Here is a 17,143-nt window from a genome sequence, read left to right on the forward strand (position 1 = left end):
ATAACTGAGCCTTTTCCAAAGGGCTCATCTAAACTTATATTGAAATCCAATGAGGTTAGCTGCAAGATGTTGTCAAACTAGGACTGTTCATCGCTGAAAAGCTCCAATCGCACAACTAGTCACCATTAAACTTTTTAATCACATGGTTGATCGCATAAAGTGGCTCCCTCACATTTTCACCTGTATAGTACAAAATATAGACTGCCAATGTCAATTCTCAAAACTGACATATTGTACTTCAGTTACTAAACTGAAAATAAAATAATTTTTCTTACCTTTGTTGTCCGATTTAATTTTTCTAATCATCTTATTCCCTGTCTCTGGTTCTGTTCCTCTGTTCACTGAACTCTATTTTCAGGGCCTCCTCTCTCTTCTCTATTTCTTTTCTCTCCTCCTCTCTTCTTCCCCTATAACATCTTTCACATTCAACTTTCTGCCATTTTTCTTCCTCCTTATAGGAGAGAGCAGCATGATGCGATTAATCAAGTTAAAATTATTGGTGCAAGTAAAAATTCTTAACGCGATTAATTACGTTGAATGGACAGCCCTACATCAAATGATGTAGCTTATTAAATTTTAAATCTGGTGATACTTTAGCGTCACCTCCACTTAGTGATTGCCTTCAACACAGAATTGTATTTCGCTCAGTGATTCATCAGGAGGTACAATCCTCACTTTTTAAATAAGAATAATAGTAACTATGCAGTACCCCTACTGGACAAGGGAAATGGGAGAAAATATGGAGAGTATTTCTGGAGAACTGTTACATTACATTAAAAAGATATTATAACCTGCAATTACTGTTCAGGTTCAAAGCGGCTAACAATAAGAGCAACGAGATAGTAACTAGAAATTACATCAAAATAAAAATTATTATAAAATCAGCACAATGACAGTTAAATGATGCTAACTAAAACAACATCAGATACCCTAAGATCATTACAGGTCTAATGCATACAAGTTTTCTAAAGCAAAAATAATGTGTAGTTCCCCTAATAGATAAAGAATGAGCATTCCAGATTTTCATGCTGCCTGGTAAGGTAATGAATTGCCTAACAGTTTATGAGATTTAATGGATTTTGGTGGTGGAAATCCCAGCAGTAGTTGCTCTCACGTATTCCTTGAGGATAAACCTGACAAGAGTTGGAAATGATCTGCCATGTATGTAGGTAATTCTCCATATAACACATAAGCAAAAACACAAACTTTAACATGTAATCTAGTTAGGGAAGAGGGAGCAGCGGAAGGAAAGTTGGATTTTTTTGTTGTTGTTACATTTGTACCCCGCACTTTCCCACTCATGGCAGGCTCAATGTGGCTTACATGGGGCAATGGAGGGTTAAGTGACTTGCCCAGAGTCACAAGGAGCTGCCTGTGTTAAATACTGAACAAATACTGGTTTTATATTGTTACTCTGTTCAATAAAAATTGTTTAAACTTAAAAAAAATGTAATCTAGTTTCAACCAGGAGCCAATATAATCTTATCATTAGGGGAGTTGTTGAATCATATTTAGACGCAGAACGAATCAATCTTGCTGCTGAATTTTGAACCACCTGAAGTCGAGATTTCTGCGACTTGGTACAACCTAAGAAAATGACATTACAATAGTCCAACTGTGAAAGGATAAAGGATTGAACAGAAGTCTAAATACTTATAGTTCCAAAAACTTTCTAATTGCTCTCATTTTTTTCAGGAATATAAATATAATCTTATCTACTTCCATTTTTATAATTCAAATCTGATAGCTGTAATGTCGGGTACATATCTCGCAAATCCGGTTTCCCTATCCAAAGAAATTTTGTCTTGGGTTACTTCTCAGAAATTGAATAAAACTAATTCTCTATGAATTCAACAATTTAATTTTAATTAAGTATCACATTCATTCTTAGGGAATGGAAGGAAAACAGTATGTCATTAGCATAAACATACGATTGAATATTGTTCTTCTCTAGAATTACCCCTAAAAACTGGATCGAAATGTTGAATAGGGTGGTGGAGAGAGAGCAAGACTTCCCCCCCCCCCCCCCCCCCCCCCCCAGGTCTTAGGTAGTTCTCCTATCATTTTGGTCATATAAGATCTTTGTGTGTTAAAAAAAAAAATTAACCCTGAAACTGAGAACCCTGTGTTGAATTCCAAATTCATGCAGGATATATAGCAATAATTGATGGTTGGCCAAGTCAAAGGTACTAGTAAGATCAAATTGTATTATTAAAGAACAACATCCTTGACTCACATCTGATTGCCAAGAGCAGTCAGTGAGCCCACCACTGTTTTTGTACTGAACTCTTTTTGAAACCCAGACTGGGAGATATGAAGTAGCTGAAATTATCTAAGTAAGAGTCCAATTGACTGATAACCCATCCTTCCATAATTATCAGAAGGAGAATTGAGGCAACTGGACAATAATTGGTAACATCAGAAACATCTCCCTTTTTATTTTTCAGTATAGTTGTCAAAAACAATTTTGCCTCCATTGGGGGAAAACTTCCAGATTACTATTTATCCATTCTGAGATGACGACAAAATAAAAAATGGTGGGGAAATAAATTTCCATTAGCTAAACTGGACAAGGATCTAAAACACAGTTGGATATCTGATTAGCAGTCATTTAATATCATTTAGTGATGGCAAGTCAAACCAATACCATAAGTGATCATCAGGACAAGCTGAAGGATCTGAATCTCCCAGTGTAGGATACTGTAGTGAGTAACTCTCTTTGAAATATGGTACCTGAGGCTATCCATGTTTGTGTACGCTTGCTTCTTGTTCTTTTGGGGTTGGGAATGGGTGTGGGGGGGGGGGAATAAATTTTTCTAAAAATAAGAAACATAAAGGGCTTAGTGAGTTTTTTTTTTTTTTATCTTACTCTCTGCTAGCAGTATAGCCTTTACACTGTGAAGATATTGATGTGCTTTTCCTTTGTTGAATTGTAAATGACTTTGGAGTTGTTAGACAAAATAATGTTTTTGTATATTAATGACATTTTTAATAGACCACCTACAAATTAAAAATATAAATTGCCATACCGTGTTAAACCAAAGGTTGTGAGGGTTATGTGCATCGTGTCACTAGCATTGTCCGTTGGGTATGTCCCAACTAGAAAAAGGTTGAGAGCCAATGCATTAGATGGGAATCCCTTCCCACTGTATCTTTTACTTAGATCCCTGATGTCTTTGTTTTGTTTTCTATACCAGTAGTCATTGTCTGTAGGTTTTATCGTTGTTGCCTATGCCACCCCTAACCTTGTGTTTCTTGTAGAATCTTGATTTTGTTGTCTTGATTCTGTTGGTGTATTTTATGTAAACCACCTTGACTTTGGTTGTGTTAGCACAGTATAATAAAACTCAAATAAATTTGAGTTGATTCTTGAGGAGATGTTCAGTGTTCTGTTAACACAAGTGCAATGTATGTCAGACTGCTATGTAAAAATCTCCTGTCACATGTTTGCTACAATATGCAATTAGTTGGCATTATATAGAATAAAGCTCTGCTTCTCGTTGATTTAATGTTCCCATGTTCTCTTTTATTCTCAGTTTTGACAGACACAAATTGCATACCTTGGTGACAGAGCGCTGCTACCCGGTAAATATTTTGCCCCAGTTCCAGAATGTTAGGGGACAGAGCAGCTTCTGAGCTGCAGATGGTGGGACTGGGTTATATGATGGGAGCTGTGTTTAGCATACTGCATCTTGCTGCATAAAGAAGCTGAAACTTACATATCAAGAAGTCAGCGAGGATAGTGAACAGGCAAGGCAATGAGAGCTGCTTTGGTGACTACTTGAGGGGGGTTATTTTAATATTCCCAAACAAACCTGCTCGCTGGGGTGGGGGTTGGAGCAGGGCCATATATTGAAACAACAGATTCCAGCAAGAAATATCTGCAGTTTGCTATCAATCATCATAGTTTGTGTGCATGAAAATTCTATGTGCCAAGGGAGTGCATGGGAACCTTAAATGAAAGAACACTTAATCCTAAAATATGATGGTAGATCTTTTCCTCTGTCTTCTAGGAAATGGTTCGTGGAAACAGGTACAAAAGTTTGCGCTGGAGCTTCGTGGAATCCCTGGAATCCCCTCGAGTTGTGCAGGTGCGCTGTCCAGAAATGGTGAACAAAGGGAATCTATATGGCCAAGTGACAGTGCGCATGCACACGCGACAGGTAGATATTCTCCATGTGTTGTGTCTAGGACTCTGATTCCTTCTTTCAGGTCTCATATAGCTCTTTGCATCTCCTCCTGTAGACACTAGCAATTTATGACCGGTTTGGGCGCTTGATGTATGGCCAGGAGGATATGCCCAAGGATGTCTTAGAATATGTTGTGTTCGAGAGGCACTTGGTGAATCCATACGGATCCTGGAGAATGCATGGCAAGATTGTGCCAGTCTGGGCCCCATCCAAAGATCCAATTGTCAAGGTAATAAAGTATTCTTTCTTCACCCTTAAAGAGCCAGATGTTAAAGTACAGTGTCTTGTAAAAGTCTTCGTACCCTTGCACATTTTTCACATTTTGATGACCAAAAAAATGCAGTCCAAAATTAATTAAATTTGGAATTTGTTTCACTGATCTAGCAACGTACTATACACTTTCGCCTTCTAGACAATTTTTAAAATTTTATTTTAATTAACTTTTTTAAATGAGATGAATAAACCATACAACTTACAGGAATCACCCAACATTAGTTTCCAAAATACCTTTTTCAAGAGAATCGAACAGTATTTCTAGCAACAGGTTTGAACTACAACTCCCCTCTCCGGAACTGTCTTTTTCCCTGTTCTTCCAGTCTCCCATTCCCAACTACATTCCACTTCCATCCCTTCTTTTGCCCATTCCAGACATTAGGATTATTTAATCAAGAAGTGGAGCGGTTATTGTACACAGTAGTGTGTAGCTAGGACTGAATGGCCCCTGAGCAGAAAAAATTAAGATGGGCTCCCTATAACACCACTTCTTCCAAAGTAGTGGGAACCGGTGGGGGAACCCCTTCAGATCTCCAGTAAACAAACCTTTCAAAAAGCAAGCACATTCCCAACTTTTATATAGAAAACCTGTCATAATACTAGAAATAGAAACTGAAATGCAAAATATCAGAAATGCACATTTTCCAAAGCTGACGTATTACAATTAATAAATTCAGGAAAAAAAAAAACTTTTTTCCACCTTTGTTGTCTGAGCATAACTTTGGTCCTAGCGTCTCTCCAGAGAGATACTGGATAGCAAGGATGGAGCGCAAAGGTTTAACAGCAGACGGCCCCTAGACTGGTTTGCATTTTCCCCCAGTGTCAGGACTTGGGTTTGTTGTCATCTGGCCACAACCACCAACCTGATGGCAACCAACCCCAAAACAAACTTATCCACAGCACCTTCAGCCCCTGTCACATTAGCACATCACCTCCATTGCCATGGGGATTGCTGCTTTCACCAGCCTACATAAAATGTTAAAATCTGCCCCCAAAAGCTTAGGATAATTGGTCATGTCTGCCAGATATGAATGAAAGGTCCCTCTGAGCTCACATTCCCATTGGAGAACTTTTAACCAGTTTCTTCCAGAAGGTTTACAATCACTATTTTGTCAGTATGTGTTAAGATAGCTTCCCATGGCTCCCCTTGCTCAGTACTGTTCTCAGGGTCTGATATATCTTGATTTCTCTATCTCACGTTTGCTCAATAGCTTATAGATCTTGGAGAGACACCGCTTCAAATGAAAGCCTGGAGTAGAAACCTCAAAAGATGTATTTTGAGCTCTAAAGTCTACCATCAGATGCCAACTGATAATTTAGTCTGCAGTTTGCAGAATTTTAGCATCTGATCCTCCTCAGAAAATTGTCCCACCTTGTCCCATCACTCAAATACTTTAGTATGCCATCCAAGTTGGAATTCCCTGTTAAATTGCAATAGGGCAGTGCTTCCCAAGTCAGTCCTGGAGTACCCCCTTGCCAGTCAGGTTTTCAGGATATCCACAGTGAACTTGATTTGTATACACGGTCTCCATTCTATGCAAATCTTTCATGCATGTTCATTGTGGATATCCTGAAAACCTGACTGGCAAGGTGGTACTCCAGGACTGACTTGGGAAACGTTGCAATAGGGTACACTATAAGTATGTCTTCCTCTCCGGTAGCTTGGTCTTTAGTTTGGTTCAAACCTCTATAGTTAATGACACAAATGGGTTATTTGCCCACATCCATTGGGAAAGTGGCTTATGGAGGCCTGCTGACAGTCTTCTTGCTCTGGTTCTACTCACTATTTACTTTGCATGTTTTAACAATGTAGCAGAGCTTTTACTTGCATCACCTGGTAATATCTCCCTTCCTCTTTGGATCAAAACAAAATCTTCTTTGTTTCACAAGGAGATTTATGGTTTAATGTGAAGCTAAATAAGCATTAATACACCGATCTAAAGGTCTTCTCTGGGATCAGAATCGGGATGGTAAAAAAAAGAGGTGCAAAAATTTAGGAAGGACTATAATTTTAACTGTTTCCACCCACTGCAACCAGGATATACTAATTTTAGCCTCTAGACATCTGATTTTAATAGTTAAGTACAAACAGTTTTGAGTAATCCCTCCTTAGCTGTACCCCTAGATACCCGAGACAGTGAACTAATCTGAAATAAAATCAATTCTATAGGACCTGCACTTGCCCTTACTGTAAATTAACATTCAGAATCTTTGGTTTTAGTATGTTGGCTTTGAAGCCAGATAAGTTTCCCATAGGCCTGCAGCTTATGTAAGGGTCTGTATAATCTCCTCATAGTTTTATGACTAGGAATAAAATATCTATGAAAAGGGATATGTTATGCCCGTTTGTTAACCCTCACTCACAGTTTATTAGTTCTTTGTTCCTCACTCTCTGTGCCAATGATTCCATGTCCAAGGCAAAGTGCAGTGGTGCTAGAGGGCACCCCTCCCACATGCCCCTCCATAATTTAAAAGGTGTAGAGTAGGCCACAGTAATTTTAATACAGGCCAAGGGTTGATCTGTTTAGTTTATTACTTATATTCTTCCTTTACCCAAGGCAGAGTACAAAAAATACTTATATAATTAAAACAGCAGACAGTCCAGTACAAATATACAACACAATCTCAAATATGTGGAGGAGTGGCCTAGTGGTTAGGGTGGTGGACTTTGGTCCTGAGGAACTGAGTTCGATTCCCGGCACAGGCAGCTCCTTGTGACTCTGGGCAAGTCACTTAACCCTCCATTGCCCGCCGCATTGAGCCTGCCATGAGTGGGATAGTGCGGGGTACAAATGTAACAAAAAAAAACATGGGTCATCACTACAAGACCAGCACCTGTCGCTTCAGTCCCAGTTCAATTTGTAAACAAGTTGGAACAAATAACTTTTCAACATCTTTTTAAAAGAAGCTGTATCTTGTTGCTGTTTAATCACCAACAGCAACTGGTTCCATTCTCTTGGTCCAGCTAAAGAGGCACTTCTGGTCTTCTCAAATCTTATCTGTTGCAAATCAGGAACAATAAGTCAAAGGGTACTTTCAGATCGCAAAGACCTAGCTTGGTTATATGGCTACAAAACACTATGCCGGTAAAAGGAAGAAACATGATGCAATCCAAAATGAACCAGTAACAACTAAAAACAAATATGAAAGACAATAGGAAGCCAATGTAACCTAAAAAGATATGAGGAGAGAGACTAGAATTTAGAGAGCACCAACACAAGACAAACAGCTGAATTTTTGCACGACCTGTACAAGAAACTGGCAATCCCAGATAAACAATGTTACAATAGTGAAGTCCACGCAGGACCATGGATTGCAGGCAGATCTAAAATCGGATACAGAAAGGAACAGTTTCAAGTTAATTAACAAGCACATTTTTTAAAAAAATATGAACTCTTTATCACAGCCTGCATTTGTGGTCTAGAACTAAGCTGAGAGTTAAGAGCACCCCCTAGATTGCATACCTAACGTGAGATCTTATTCAAAGCACCAAACAGGGAATACTCCAAAGAGACTTCAAAGTCCTGATCATGAGTGATTATCAAAAGTTCACTTTTGGCAACATTCCATAATTTATTTTTTTCTCGTCAAAAATTTTCTGTAAACAAACCTTAGGTTGAGTTCATCGTGATTTGCATTTATTTCCTTAGCCACTGACGCAGATGCTATGCGTCAAAACATGGCTGTTGTTGGGTCGATGAATTAAAGACCAGTCCCAATGTTGAAGGATCTTGGTAGTTTTGTTTTTTTGTTTTGTTTTAGTTTGTGTAGTGTGTACTCTGACCCGCTCGGTGTTGCTGTGCTGAACATCAGTAATTGGGAAGCAAAGCCAGTGCTGGGCAGACTTCTGCAGTCTGTGCCCTGATCGTGGCTAGACATATTTGGATGGGCTGGAGTGGGGCTTCAATGACAAATTAAGTAGTTGGGAGAACAAGGCCAGTGCCAGGCAGACTTCTACAGTCTGTGCCCTGAAAATGGCAAAGACAAATCAAGACCAAGTATACATATATAGTATCACATAATACCTTATTCTGTGAGTTTATCTGGGCAGACTGGATGGACCTTACAGGTCTTTATCTGCCATAATCTACCATGTTACTTATATAGTTGGGGTTTTAATTTGTCTGATGTCACCAGATTAGCAGGATTAATATTGCCAATGAGTCAGAGCAATGCGGTGAGGCTGCCATCATGTCAATGAAATCACCAGAACTCCAATTATAGACATTTTCAAAATATAATTACACAACCAAAAAGTCTTGTATAAGTTTTCACACCTCAGAACATAATCATTGTCATACTGGGACAGACCAAAGATCTATCAAGCCCAGCATCCTGTTTCCAGCAGTGGCCATTCCAGGTTACAAGTATCTGGCAGGATCCCACGTAAAACAGTTTTTTTTGCTACTCATCCTAGAAATAAGCTGTGGATTTTCCCAAGTCCATCTTAATAATGGCTTATGGACTTTTAGGAAATTATCCAAACCATTTTGAAACCTTGCTAAGCTAACTGCTTTTACCACATACCACAATTTAATTACACGTTGAGTAAAGAAATATTTTCTCCGATTTTGTTTTAAATTTACTGCTTAGTAACTTAATTGCATGTCCCTAGTCCTAGTATTTTTGGAAATAATGAACAAGCGATTCACATCTATCTGTTCACTCAGTATTTTATAGACCTCTATAATATCTCCTCTTAGCTGTCTCGTCTCAAAGCTGAAGAGCCCTAGCCTTTTTAACCTTTCCTCATAGAGAAGTTGTCCCATCCCCTTTTATCATTTTCATCAGTCTTCTTTGTACCTTTTCTAATTTATTTTCTAATTCTAAAGTATAAACAATTTTATTGAACAAATAAAGGTACATGTGATCCAACAAACATTCGCGTTGTTCAAAAAGAAGAGGCCAGGCTGCAACCGCAACCTCCCAGCGGCAGAACCTTCCGGTTCGATCCGGCCCTATTGAAGCATTTTTGCAGTGAACTCTGGATCCTGAGTCGTCAGTGAGCGGCCTGCTTGCTCAGCCTGGGGTAGATGGATGTCCTGGGCAGAACTATGGGCTGGAAGTTTCTCTTAGCCCCGATGTAAGAGCCCGTCCCCCTCAGCCGCGTGGACGCAGCTCCCTGATGGCGGCATCCTAAGTCCTGGGTGTGGAACGAACCTCAGGAGCTGAGTGATGGGAGGCAGATTGCAATCAAGAGGGAGTTTCGAGGAGTTTAGAATTACACACTCCTCCATTAACTGCAGAGGCAGCATTTACAACGACGGGAGAGATTGGAGCTGCGAATGTAGAAGGAGAAAATCCAGTTCAACATGTTGAAGTACTGACCACTCAATTTACAGCTTTATTTACTAAACCTCCTGAAGTGACTTTGGACAATTTGTGGTCTTTAATTGCTGACTTAGGGAAAGTACTGTGCCCCCAGTAAAGATATGGCAGTATTAGAGGGGAAGATAAAGAAATAGAGGATGGATTAAAATCTGTGAATCAATATGTTGAAAAGCAAGGAAAGGGTCTTCAGCAAATGCAATTGTTGCAAAGTAATATTGTTAGAGACTTAACGAATCTAAGGAGGAAGACAGAAATACTTGAAAATCACTCAAGTAATTTACGTTTTATAAATTTTCTTCAACAAATGACTGTCTCTCCTCGGGAAATGTTAAAAAATTATATTAAGGAAATTTTGGGGTTTGGGGAAGATAAGTAGACCTGTGAGAAGGGGGAGGGGGGAGATAGTAGACCTGTGAGAAGGGCAGGATATTATCTCCCCCTCCCCTTTCTCACAGGTCTACTATCTCCCCACTAAATTTGATAAAAATCAACAAGTTCAGAATAATCAGGTGGTAGGTGTTTCCACGTTATTGGAAACATCAGATATAGAACAAGTAACAGCAGCTACAAAACAAGCACGTCAGATGTGATTCCAAGCAACTGTGACCAAAAAAAAACACCTCTCCTGATCATACTCAACTGCACCATCAAATACTAATTTAGTCCTTTAGTCTCCAATGTTCCCATCAATCTGTTCCCATATGGCTTATTACGGGAACATTGGACACTAAAGGGTTAGCACCAAGCTCCTTACTCTGGGAAAGAGACAAATTTTAATTCTTTTTGGAGATGTAATGACCAGAATTGCACACAATATTCAAGGTGAGGTCGCACCATGGAGCGATACAAAGGCATTACAACATTTTAATTTTTGTTTTCCATTCCTTTCCTAATTCCTAACATTCTATGTACTTTCTTAGCTGCCGCTGCACACTAAGTAGAGGGTTTCAGTGATGATATCTAGATCCTTTCCTGGGCAGGGACTCCTAACATGGAGCTTTGTATCATGTAGCTATAGTTCGGGTTTCTCTTTCCCACATGCATCACTTTGCACTTGCTCACTTTAAATGTCATTTGCCATTTGGATGCCGAGTCTTGTAAGGTCAAAAGCAGCAGTCCCAGCACAGACCTCTGGGGAACCCCACTATTTACAGGTCTCCATTGAGAATATTTTACCATTTAACTCTCTGTTTTCTATCTCTTAACCAGTCCTTAATCCATAATAGGACACTGCCTTCTACCTCATGACTTTCTAATTTCCTCAGAAGTCACTTATGAGGTAGTTTGTCAAATGCCTTCTGAAAATCCAGGTACACATCAGCCGGCTCACCTTTATCCACATGTTTATTCATCCCTTCGAAGAAATGTAGTAGATTGGTGAGGTAAGATTTCCTTTGAGTAAATCCACGTTGGCTTGTCCCATTAATCCATAGCGATGTATATGGTCAGTAATTTTGTTCTTTATAATAGTTCCTACCATTTTGTCCAGCAGCTGCGTTTGCCCTTATCTTGGTGGAAGCACCTTTTGCAGCAGTAACAGTCATGAATCATTTATTTATTTGCTGCATTTGTATCCCACATTTTCCCACCTATTTGCAGGCTCAATGTGGCTTGCCGCAATGGTGATCACCTTTAACAGAATGATAAATACAAAGAGGTGCTACAATCAAGGTACATGAAAATATCGCATAAATTAGATGTGATAATAAACATCAAATGAATTGGGAGAAATACATAAATGATTCGTAACAGGTGCATAAGAATAGAATAGGACATGTTAAAACATTCAATATTATTAAAGTAAATTAAAGTATCCAGATTGGAGAAGTCAATGTTGGTTTGTTCTAATACATATTAGATGTTAAGTCTTTCGTGAAGTATTCATATTGTAAGTCTCTTTGAATAGGTTAGTCTTCAGAAGTTTCCGGAAAGTTAACAGGTCGTGTGTTATCTTTATAGCATTCGGTAGCGCATTCCTTAGCTGTGTGCAGATGTAGGAAAAGCTGGACGCATTTATGATAAGTGATTACCAACTTTGCAAAGTAGGATAGTGCAGCTATTCCAGTTATTCTTGGCAGAATAGCTCGAGCTCTTTCAGTTTAGTTAAAGTACATCTGTGGACTGCAGTCTTCTTGTCTTGCCACATATTTTCTTTTTGATTCTGGTCTGGGCTTTGACTGGATCACTCAGACATTCACTTCTCCTTGCTGAGTCAGTTCATAAGTACATAAGTAGTGCCATACTGGGAAAGACCAAAGGTCCATCTAGCCCAGCATCCTGTCACCGACAGTGGCCAATCCAGGTCAAGGGCACCTGGCACGCTCCCCAAACGTAAAAACATTCCAGACAAGTTATACCTAAAAATGCGGAATTTTTCCAAGTCCATTTAATAGCGGTCTATGGACTTGTCCTTTAGGAATCTATCTAACCCCTTTTTAAACTCCGTCAAGCTAACCGCCCGTACCACGTTCTCCGGCAACGAATTCCAGAGTCTAATTACACGTTGGGTGAAGAAAAAAATTTTCTCCGATTCGTTTTAAATTTACCACACTGTAGCTTCAACTCATGCCCTCTAGTCCTAGTATTTTTGGATAGCGTGAACAGTCGCTTCACATCCACCCGATCCATTCCACTCATTATTTTATACACTTCTATCATATCTCCCCTCAGCCGTCTCTTCTCCAAGCTGAAAAGCCCTAGCCTTCTCAGCCTCTCTTCATAGGAAAGTCGTCCCATCCCCACTATCATTTTCGTCGCCCTTCGCTGTACCTTTTCCAATTCTACTTTTCCAGTTCATGGTTGATTTTGTCTTCCTGAGTCTATGGCAGACAGGAACAGGTTTTCCTTCCAGATTTTCCTCTACTTTACACTATCTATTGCTCAATATTCACAAGCTTCCCTATCCCCACTTCTGCAATGAATCCCCATAATATAATGCTGCCATCATCCAGTGGCATAGCTAGGTGGGGCGCCAGGGGAGCGGCCGCTCTCCCAAGCGTAGTTCTGCTGGCGCCTATTTTTTTTTTCGTCCTGTTGCAGTGAAAACGTGTGCCGGCGGAAGTCCGCTTTCGCTCCCCCCACGCTGTGAACTTGCCTCATCCTGGCTCCGCTTCTGCCATCATCATGTTTCACTCTAGGGATGGTGTGCTGTGTTTGACGTATCACTTAGTATTGTGACAGAAATGCTCCACTTTGGTCTCATCAGACCACAAACTCTTCTTCCACATGCATGCAGTGTGCCCTTTGTGTTTCTTTGCAAATGCTATGTAGCCCATCATGTGGCTTTTCTTCAGCAGTAGCTTGCTTCTTGCCACTCTCCCACACAGGTAATGTCTACAGAGCAATCTTGAACATTTTTCCCAGTCTTAGCCAGTGATCTCTGCATTTCTTTTAAAGTGTCTTCTTCAGCAGTTTATGTAACTCATAACTACTGACTTTGGAGGGATGGCTTAATGAAGGTAGTGTCTCGGTGGTGCCAAACTGTTTTCAGTGCCCCAGGAAATACACTGAAATTTTCTTATATCCTTCTCCAATCTGTACCCTTTGAATAACCTCTTAGTAACTCAGTTCAACATGTTTAGACCTTTGCCTCAAATTAACTTCATATAACAGAAACAGCCTGATCTTTATTCTAGGATAAGTATGTCAAACTTATAACTGATGGGCTGCTTTGGTAAGCTGCACATTCATCAATGGGCTGCACTAAAATATTTGTCCTCCTTAGTTTCCCCATTAGAAATACATAGGAGCCAAATTTATCTTATGTAATTAACCAGATGTTGAATCAACTGAACTACTGTGATTGGACAGAGTTGGGTTCTATAACTTATTATTAGGGCTGCACAATTAACATGTTGTTTAACTAATGTAATTAACGAACGCCGGGAGATAACGCTCACCTTAACTTCTTCCTGAGTCACGGCCATGCTTCCTCTTGTTTTCACTTTCGGTGCACTCCCATGGAAGTGAAATCACACTGAGGTTGATGGAAGGAGCCGCTGATCCTCCCTCAGAGCCACTTGTGCTGCTGGTGCCACTGACACCCCTCCCCTGTGTGAGCTGCTGGTGCCACTGACCCTCTTTCCCCCTTGCGAGTTGATACTCTCTCCTGAGAGCTCATATTGCAGCTGGGACATCCTCAGAGCTGCTGGTAAGTTTTTAAATCGGACACAAGCAGCTACGCTGTTCATTCTGTCACCTTCACTGAAATCGTACTGGAAGAGGAGGAGAGAGTTAATGGCTGCATATTGTGCTGCTGCTTCCTCCTCCTGCCTGGAGATGACTGTTTGTTTATATGAACAGAGTCCCCTGCGGTTCACATGAGCAGTCATCTCCAGGTAGACACAGGAGGAGGAAGCAGTACAATATGCAGCCATTCATTCTCCTTTCCTCTTCCAGTACGATTTCAGCTGGGGAGAGGGAGAGATTGAACAGTACACCTGTGGGTGTGGATAACAGAGGGCTGCTCAAGGCAAAATGGGATTTTGGGTGTGGGGGGGGGGGGCTGTAAAGGGTCATGGATTTGATATACTGCCTTTCTGTGGGTACAACCAAAGCAGTTTACATATATTATATGCAGGTACTTTTCTGTCTCTATTGGGATCAATCTAAGTTTGTACCTGGGGTAATGGAGGATTAAGTGACTTGTACAGGGTCATAAGGAACTGCAGTGGTAATTGAACCCAGGTCTCTAGGCTACTCTTTCATTTTTTTAAATGTAAACAACTATGTGTACATGCTAACTTTATTTCAACTGTTTTACATTTGGATTGTACGATTAACCACACGATTAAAATTTTTAAGCATGGTTGATGATGCAGTTAAAATTGTAATTGATGAACTGCCCTACTTATAGGTTTTTGCAAACTGAGCTAATTTGGTTTCATTGGATTTGAAGCTTATGCAGTCAATTTTTGGTTTATGTTTTTTAATGATGTTTGAATAGTTCTACAGTTGTTCTTTCATACTGAAATTGCAAAAAATGTTTAGATCAGTGAAACAAACTCTTACTTTAATTAATTTTGAATGTGAAAAATGTAGAAGGATGTGAAGACTTTTACAAGGCACAGTACAACAGTATCACCCATCACAAAAAAGTCATTACAATATAGTACCTTCCTCCAAAGAGCGTAATACATTTCTCTGTCCTCCCCTAACAGCCATCATCTATGCCCTCCAGTTATACTGGATGGCTCCTGCTCAAAAAAACTTTAATTTATTGTAGCAGCTCTTTCCATATCATCATGCTGATCAATCCATAGACTGGTGGGTTGTGTCCATCTACCAGCAGGTGGAGATAGAGAGCAAACTTTTGCCTCCCTATATGTGGTCATGTGCTGCCGGAAACTCCTCAGTATGTTCTCTATCTCAGCAGGTGGTGGTCACACACAGCAGCAGCTCTGGCTAGGCCTCCAAGCCTAATTTTTAGGTTTTGTTGAGTGCCTGGGGTTGAGGGCTCTTTTGAGCAAGTGCAAACCTGGTGGTGCCAGGTCCCTCCTTTTCTCCCCCCTCCCGCTGGCTCCGTTAAAAAAAAAAAAATTTTTTTGAACGTCTTTAAAGGCGTTTATTTCGACGTTTATTTAAACGTTCATTGCAGCTACTCACTGGGACACCAGGTCGTTACAGCTCGGAGCGGAAAGCAGGTAATTTTTACCTTTTTATAGCGGGCAGGGGATTCCCCGATTTATCTCCACGTGGCATATGGCGTCGGAGGGCGAGGGCGTAAAGAGTCGCTCCCCGGATCGCTGGAGCGCTTCTAGAGGGGATGCGGGGGTCTTAAAGCCTGATTCGCCCTTGTTGGGTGACAGTTTCGTGACCGATGAATGTCCCGGTCCTTCATCCGGCGTGGCGGTTTTTCCCGCCATAAACGCCCATCCCCCGCTCCTCGCCTCCGCCATCTTGGCCGGCCACGCGGCTCGGACGGCTTCTTCTTGGGCCGCCCTTGAGGTTGGAGACATTAATGCCATGAACGCCCTTAATTTGGGCGACGGCACCAAAGCGGCTAAAGTTAAGCACCGCTCTTCCCGCGCGGCTCCTTCGCGGAGTGTCGCGCCGGACGCCATTTTGGATGCGCAGCATGTCTCTCCCCCGCTCTTGCGAGCGCCGGTTGAGGGTGCGTCTAGGGCTGTTGCCCAGGCTGCGGAAGTGCACAGTCTGGGGGGTTTCTCCCCCGAGTTTGTTTTGCTGCTGCATCAGGCCTTCCTTATGCAAAACGCTGCCCCTGCTCCCTCGTCTGGTAAAGAGGTTGAGGCCCACGGAGGTAAACGCCCTCGGGTTGATTCCCAGGCCTTGGAGGACTTTGTCTCCTCCGATGTAGATGAGGGCAGCGTATCTGAGTTCTCCCAACGGTCCTTTGCGGATTCCTTGGAGGAGACGGATCCCCGCTCAGATGGAGCGGATGACCCCTCTGCAGCGCGGCTCTTTAGCTCAGAGGATTTGCCCAACCTGTTAGTGCAGGCCATGGGCATTTTGAAGATTTCCTCTCCGGAGGACGTCTCTCCCTCAGTCCCTGTTGGCTCTGCCATTATGCTGGGGACGAAACGCCCGCCTAGAACCTTCCACGTGCATGTTGCCATGCACACCTTAATTTTGGCTCAATGGGATGTCCCGGAAGCGAGCCTTAAAGTGGCTAGGGCTATGTCCCGCCTCTATCCTTTGCCTGAAAGTGAACGTGAGGCCTTTCTGTGGCCTACCGTGGATTCTTTAATCACTGCGGTGACTAAGAAAACGGCGTTGCCAGTGGAAGGTGGCACGGCCCTAAAGGACGCCCAAGACAGAAGATTGGAGGCGGCCTTAAGGTCGTCCTTTGAGGCGGCTGCTTTAAGTTTGCAGGCCTCAGTTTGCGGCTCCTATGTGGCCAGGGAGTGCCTGACTATGGTGCAGCGGGCTTCCCCCTCGGATCCTTCCTTGAGGGCTGATTGGCCGGCCCTGGAATCGGGCTTAGCCTATTTGGCAGACTTGCTGTATGATGTCTTGAGAGCCTCAGCTAAAGGCATGGCTCAGACAATCTCTGCGCGGCGGTGGCTTTGGCTGAAGCATTGGTCTGCTGACCACGCCTCTAAATCCCGCCTGGCTAGATTGCCTTTTAAAGGCAAGCTGCTCTTTGGGGTCGAGCTGGACAAGATCGTGACCGATCTCGGCACGTCTAAGGGCAAGAAGTTACCAGAGGTCAGGGCTCGGGCTAGTACTCGCCCTGGTACCTCCAGAGGACGGTTTCAGGAAGCCCGTCGGTACCGCCCGGGCAGGTTGGGCTCCTCTGCCCCCTCTTCCTTCAAGAGGACCTTCTCCCCCAAGCAGCATTCCTTTCGCAGAGACCGCCGTCCCGGAGGTGCTCCCTCCGGTCCTCCCCC

At 42.0% G+C, this 17,143-nt stretch overlaps 1 protein-coding gene across 3 annotated transcripts in view; it reads left to right on the plus strand.

Moving 5' to 3' along the window:
• MRPL45 (mitochondrial ribosomal protein L45) overlaps nucleotides 1–17,143 on the plus strand; it is a 41,171-nt gene that overhangs the window by 18,858 nt on the left and 5,170 nt on the right. For all 3 annotated transcript variants that reach the window (XM_030221008.1, XM_030221006.1, XM_030221007.1), the window contains 3 exons: nucleotides 3,537–3,585; nucleotides 4,014–4,163; nucleotides 4,246–4,419. In XM_030221008.1, the coding sequence (XP_030076868.1) occupies nucleotides 3,537–3,585; nucleotides 4,014–4,163; nucleotides 4,246–4,419 (373 nt within the window). The remainder of the gene's footprint in view (nucleotides 1–3,536; nucleotides 3,586–4,013; nucleotides 4,164–4,245; nucleotides 4,420–17,143) is intronic.

Source organism: Microcaecilia unicolor, chromosome 12 (assembly GCF_901765095.1).
Source record: "Microcaecilia unicolor chromosome 12, aMicUni1.1, whole genome shotgun sequence".
Taxonomy (NCBI): domain Eukaryota; kingdom Metazoa; phylum Chordata; class Amphibia; order Gymnophiona; family Siphonopidae; genus Microcaecilia; species Microcaecilia unicolor.